The sequence below is a fragment of the Agrilus planipennis genome, unplaced genomic scaffold (genome assembly GCF_000699045.2).
Source record: "Agrilus planipennis isolate EAB-ADULT unplaced genomic scaffold, Apla_2.0 scaffold11, whole genome shotgun sequence".
NCBI lineage: Eukaryota > Metazoa > Arthropoda > Insecta > Coleoptera > Buprestidae > Agrilus > Agrilus planipennis.
In genome coordinates this window covers 1,385,698-1,392,356 of record NW_020440736.1, presented here as the reverse complement: position 1 = coordinate 1,392,356, position 6,659 = coordinate 1,385,698, and the positions used below count along the sequence as shown (strand labels likewise).

Genomic DNA, 6,659 nt, shown 5'->3' with positions numbered 1-6,659 from the left:
CGTTATTTATTTACAATCTATTATCAAATAAAATTAAATATATATATCATATATAAAACATCATTTAATACAATGTATTAATGATTTAGTAGAGGTATACAAGGTATTATGCACCGAGATTCACGGTTGACCTTGTATTACAGTATGTATGCTTGAGCGCTGGGTCCTCTCCGCCCCTATATCGAAAAGGGTTGAACGTATAGAGAAGAAGTTAGGACAAAAGTTGTGGCAAATTTTTGTATCTTTAATTTTCATAATAGGTGTTGAAGTCATTGGAACCATAGAAACGGAGATAATTGCGAAAAACAGATTTTCGTGACCTTTGACCTCAAATAACTTACAACGCAGACACGAGATAATATGAGACTTTTAAGACAACTTAAGAACGCCAAAATCAAGCTGTACACGAGTTTCCAGTTTATTATCTCAAATTCCGAGGTGAAACCCTAAAGTGACTGGACTAGTTCCTAGTAACATAATGAACTTTTATTTTAAACATATGACAGTATTCTCTGAAGAGGTTATTATCGAATTCAGTATCGTTGTCGCAAGTTATTTGTGACGGATAATTATGATAAGCGAAATAATGTCTAATTTTGTTTAGTATAGGGTGACCTGTCCAACAGTTAACCACTTGTACACAATCAAACATGCCCATATTTGGCAAACATGACGTAACTATTTCGTGCAACCACGCGATTTAGATGTAAAAACGGCTATACATCCCTTTGCCCAGTTTACAGCGACCTAGCGCGAGTGTCAGTTGTGTGACATCAAATTTTGAGTTTTTTAGTGAAAAAAGTTAAAAAAATAAGGTGAGTACTTTTTCTCTTAGTTTCATTTGGTTTGATTTTACAATAATCATTATTTGTCGAGTATGTTGAGTGACTCAAAATGCTTTATTTGGTATATACATTATGTGTGTAGTGACGTTTATTTAAATGTGAAGTAATCCCAACGGCTTTGGGAGCAGTGTGGTCTACAATTAATCAAATACAGTTGTTACACAGTTAATCATGGTTGACTGTGTACCAACTCCGGTTAGTTGTGTACCTCCATAATTTTGTCATGTTTGTTTGTAAACTTTTTAATGTATTGTATACCTACAGATTGCCGAATTTTTTTTTTAAATTTTATTTGCATTCTAGATGGGGCGTACTAAGCAGCAAGAAAGAAAGAAAGGAGGGCATTCAGCAGACACTATGAAGAAGGCTATTGAATTAGTCCATGGTGGGATGAGCATAAGGAAGGCTGGTAAAGAATGCCAACTTAGTTACCCAACAGTCAGATTATATGTGAAAAGATCCAATGAAAATGCTGGTTAACCAATACGTTTAACACCACACTACGAAGTCAACAAAATTTTTACATTAGAAGAAGAAGATGACTTAGTAAAATATATTGAACATTGTGCTGAACTATTTTACGGTCTCACTGCTAAAGATTGTCGACGCATTGAATACCAAATGGCTAAAGTAAACAACCACAATATACCGCAATCATGGATACATTCAGAAATAGCTGGATGTGAGTGGCTTCGTGCATTTAGAAAAAGATATCCTGAAATTTCCCTGAGAAAACCAGAGGTTTGTAGCTTGGCCAGGGCCACTGCTTTTAACAAACATAATGTTGAGTCCTTTTTCCGCAATTTAAAATCTGCCATGGAAAGACACCCCTGCTTTGCAGATGGTACTAGANAAGGGAAGTCGTTCGGGGAGGCCCTCCCTAATTCCACAAGGGTGAGAAGAAACACACACGATAACGAAACGTTGAATCATGTAGAACTCGTAGGGTAAACGCAAAGCAAATTAGGAAGAATATGCAGTAAGCTAAGCAAAGAGGTAAGCAAGGTTAGACTATACTACAACTACTAAACGTGTTATTTTTACTACTACACTACTACTACATACAAAAAAAAATAAAAACATCTACAATCAACAATTACTTTAAATAAAATGAAGAAATATAAGCATGCAAAATAAAAACTAATTCAAATTAATTACAAAAAACTACAAAATAAAAGATTTATTTGAATTTGGACTAAATGAATTATTTCTATTAGATAGAGCATGCAAGATAAAAGAACTATTTTAACTACGGGGTTTTGTTTGTCTTCTCCAGCGTCGATCTGAAACAGATACGATGGTAACAGATTAATAAAGACCAATTAAAATTAAATGTATCAAGTATTCTCACCTTAATTAATTGTAGACTGTAACGTTCCAAAGTTTGCAGGTGTGGAAAGCAAACCAAATCCACAAGGAACACCATAGTAAAAAATTTGTTTTTACCGAGGAATTCAAATAAAGCTCCAATTGCTCTCACTCATCGGTTGAAAATTAACTGCATAATGTTGCAAGGTGCAGACGAAAACATCAAATCAAGATATAGACCAAGAAAGACGTACATGTAGCTATTGGCTGTTTCAGTAGGACCAAACTGAACATTAATTCTCTCTCATTAGTTCGACAACCTGCAGAAATAGACAAAAAGACATATTAATTACACTATTAATTAAGAAACACCTTTAACATAACTAAAAACGCACCAAAAAGTAAGTAAAACATGATAAGTGTTACTTCCACGCCATTTTACATCGCAACCATAGATCACGACATAGAAAAATGTCAAATAACACGACATCAATTTATAAAGCGGATAATAGATACACATTCAAATGAAATATAGCAAAATCACTCAAGGAAATGTTAACTAACAATAGAGTATTTAGAATTCACTGAGCATACTACAAACCATAGATAAGTATTAGACGTATAAAACTCCAATCAAGTAGTGTCTAGATTGTATTCAAACAGTTCAACCGTCACTTTTTGTCTATGTGAGTATATAGCGGTACTATTAATAACTGAAACATCTATAATTTCGTTAAAAGAGCGTATAAATAAATGGTTTTGTTGGATTAAATTACCTTTTGTTAATTTGCCAAAAAAAAATTGTAGTTCTTCCAACTCATGGTAGTAGTTGAAATATATCTTACAAGTCATGTGTGTCTATGGACATAAGGACTACTAGCTCTAAACTCAAACAATTTATCGTGGTTAGGTTGACGTTTTAAGAAAGTATTTGAATAAAAATATGTGTAGCTTAAAATTTTGAGTACTTATCCTCTCCGGAACTAAGATCACCCTTTTGAAGCAACATTTAACTGTGTTTTTCTAAAAAGATAGTAATGACAATGTCTGAAGGTCAGCTAAGTACTCTTCAAGAAGAAGCTTTAAAGAGAAAGGAACGATTAAAAGCACTAAAAAGAAAACGAGAAAGTGAAAATAACAATGACAAACAATCAGAAGGACAATTTTTAAATTTACCAAAGTCAGTAATTTACTTCCATTCATTTACAAAGTCCATGTATTGTTTTAAAGTGTGTTTTTCCAATATAGTTTAGAAAACTTAAAGCTAAAACACAGTTATATTTTTACACAAATTTCTTTTCAGGCCGAAATTTAGAAGCTACAAACCTCAAGACGAAGAACTACAAAAAAATGCACTTCCCCTGATAGTTCCTGACTCTGTGGAGGATGAAATTAAAGAACAATTACAGTCTTCAAATGCAAAAGTTGTTATAGATGAACTTGACATTACTAGTTTAGCTCCTAGAAAACCTGACTGGGATTTAAAACGAGATGTGGCAAAAAAATTGGAAAAACTAGAAAGAAGAACTCAAAAAGCTATAGCAGAACTGATAAGAGAACGTTTAAAAAAAAGACAAGCTGATTTAGCAACTATTGCAACTTCAGAACCTGCGCAACCCGAGTAATTTTTGTAGACATAAGAAGTAATATATGTTTTTGTAAGGAATAGTTTTTTTAATAAAGTACCTTTAAATATTTACATTTTTATTACTATATACAAGAACGGTATCTAAACGAGACTTAATTCAAAACGTTCACAGTTTTTGTTTTGTTACATGTTTAATAATAGTAAAATAAGGAAATAAGATGCCTGATGTAATTTGAGCCCTTATTCTATACTAATATTTAGCATTGAGGGTTTCAGAAAGTCATTTATCATTTTCCATTTATTTAGCAAATTTATCTTTTACTAAAAAAGGGTATTCTAGTAGTCAATTCTTTTTGAACCAGTCTAAGCAAATTCGACTTTAGTTTCCCAATNTAGGAGAGCATAAGTCGAACAAGGTCTTTTTTAAATTCGGAAAATTTGGTTACTCCATTACTTTCTGACCAGCCCTCGTATATGACGCAAAACTGAAAATTATGTTAAATTTGAAAATTTGTATTAGGAGAGCATAAGTGGAATAAGGTCTTTTTTTAAGCTCGGGCTTTTAGCGCGGGATCCACTTTATATAGCAGTTTTTCCTTTATTTTTTAACAGTTCAGCTCCTAAGCGCAAGAGGGCATTTGTTGGTAACAAAATTAAAGTAATTTCCAGGATTTAATTGTGGATTATCTTTCTTAGCAAAAGATGGTGTTTCTATTAAGTAAATGAAACGAAAACTTATTTTGTATTTTTCTACTTCAGATTCTTTACAGTTTAACCAACATTTCTTTTATGAAAAATTACTTTTAAATTAATACTATTTGTAATAAAAACAACATTTATAGATTGTCAAGTACTAATTTTATTAACAGACAAGTCGATACACTTTTATTTGTTGAAAAAACAGTATTTTTAATTAAGGAATAAGTTACATTAACAATTTCTTAACGTTTCCAATTATTTGTAATTCATTAAAAATCCATAAACTGTTTTATTAACATTTAAACACAATATTTGGAAGAAAAATGCTCCCTAACTCTTTGTGGCCTCCACATCTCCCCTTATAGCCACCCTATCCTCCAAAATGAACAAAATTTATGAAAGTTTAGTAAGTTTTAACAAGTGATCTAATCTGATACATAAATAAATAAATAATATTTAATTTGGTAGCAACAATTATGACAAAAATCAATTTAGAAAAGCTTTACCTATTATTACTAGTTTACATTATGTTAATAAAACAGTTTTCAGAGTAAAAAACAAAATACCTGTAAGAAAAAGACAAGAAAACAAATGAAATTACATGGAAAAAATACCTGAAAGAGAAATACAAGAAAACAAATGAAATTTCAAAGGAAATACCAAAAGTAAGCAAAAAATACGATGTCTTCGTTCTTCTTAGGAATTACCTCATTATCTGAAAGCAAATAGTGCAATTACAAGGACTAACGACAAATACTAATAGCTTTGGTAGAGAAGATCGGACAGATTTCGCCAAGGCAAGCTGGGCAGTCGCCTATTGCTCCTATTCCAGATAACCCACTGTACCCTGTCTGAAAGGAAGTAACGCTAGAGTAGACTCGCGAAAAGTGTATAAGACACTTTTAAGATCAACTAAATAGCTAAGCCCAAGGGAAGTCGTTCGGGGAGGCCCTCCCTAATTCCACAAGGGTGAGAAGAAACACACACGATAACGAAACGTTGAATCATGTAGAACTCGTAGGGTAAATGCAAAGCAAATTAGGAAGAATATGCAGTAAGCTAAGCGAAGAGGTAAGCAAGGTTAGACTATACTACAACTACTAAACGTGTTATTTCTACTACTACACTACTACTACATACAAAAAAAAATAAAAACATCTACAATCAACAATTACTTCAAATAAAATGAACAAAAATAAGCGTGCAAAATAAAAACTAATTCAAATTAACTACAAAATAAAAAATTAATTTGAATTTGGACTAAAAGAATTATTACTATCAGATAGAGCATGCAGTATAAAAGATCTATTTTAACTACGGGGTTTTGTTTGTCTTCTCCAGCGTCGATCTGAAACAGATACGATGGTAACAGATTAATAAAGACCAATTAAAATTAAATGTATCAAGTATTCTCACCTTAATTAATTGTAGACTGTAACGTTCCAAAGTTTGCAGGTGTGGAAAGCAAACCAAATCCACAAGGAACACCATAGTAAAAAATTTGTTTTTACCGAGGAATTCAAATAAAGCTCCAATTGCTCTCACTCATCGGTTGAAAATTAACTGCATAATGTTGCAAGGTGCAGACGAAAACATCAAATCAAGATATAGACCAAGAAAGACGTACATGTAGCTATTGGCTGTTTCAGTAGGACCAAACTGAACATTAATTCTCTCTCATTAGTTCGACAACCTGCAGAAATAGACAAAAAGACATATTAATTACACTATTAATTAAGAAACACCTTTAACATAACTAAAAACGCACCAAAAAGTAAGTAAAACATGATAAGTGTTACTTCCACGCCATTTTACATCGCAACCATAGATCACGACATAGAAAAATGTCAAATAACACGACATCAATTTATAAAGCGGATAATAGATACACATTCAAATGAAATATAGCAAAATCACTCAAGGAAATGTTAACTAACAATAGAGTATTTAGAATTCACTGAGCATACTACAAACCATAGATAAGTATTAGACGTATAAAACTCCAATCAAGTAGTGTCTAGATTGTATTCAAACAGTTCAACCGTCACTTTTTGTCTATGTGAGTATATAGCGGTACTATTAATAACTGAAACATCTATAATTTCGTTAAAAGAGCGTATAAATAAATGGTTTTGTTGGATTAAATTACCTTTTGTTAATTTGCCAAAAAAAAATTGTAGTTCTTCCAACTCATGGTAGTAGTTGAAATATATCTTACA

At 32.0% G+C, this 6,659-nt stretch overlaps 1 protein-coding gene and 1 long non-coding RNA gene across 2 annotated transcripts; one reads left to right on the top strand and one right to left on the bottom strand.

Annotated features, from left to right (window-relative positions):
• Nucleotides 1–2,024: 2,024 nt before the first annotated feature.
• LOC108733775 lies at nt 2,025–6,267 on the bottom strand. Its single transcript, XR_001937279.2, has 3 exons — nt 6,209–6,267; nt 5,857–6,133; nt 2,025–2,128 (listed from the first exon to the last, which is right to left on the bottom strand). It is a non-coding gene; the product is annotated as an uncharacterized LOC108733775 (long non-coding RNA).
• On the top strand, nt 3,015–3,852 carry LOC112906132 (coiled-coil domain-containing protein 12-like). Its single transcript, XM_025979820.1, has 2 exons — nt 3,015–3,333; nt 3,457–3,852. The coding sequence occupies exons 1-2, from the start codon at nt 3,191–3,193 to the stop codon at nt 3,776–3,778; spliced, it is 465 nt and encodes a 154-aa protein (XP_025835605.1). The 5' UTR covers nt 3,015–3,190; the 3' UTR covers nt 3,779–3,852.
• Nucleotides 6,268–6,659: the final 392 nt, after the last annotated feature.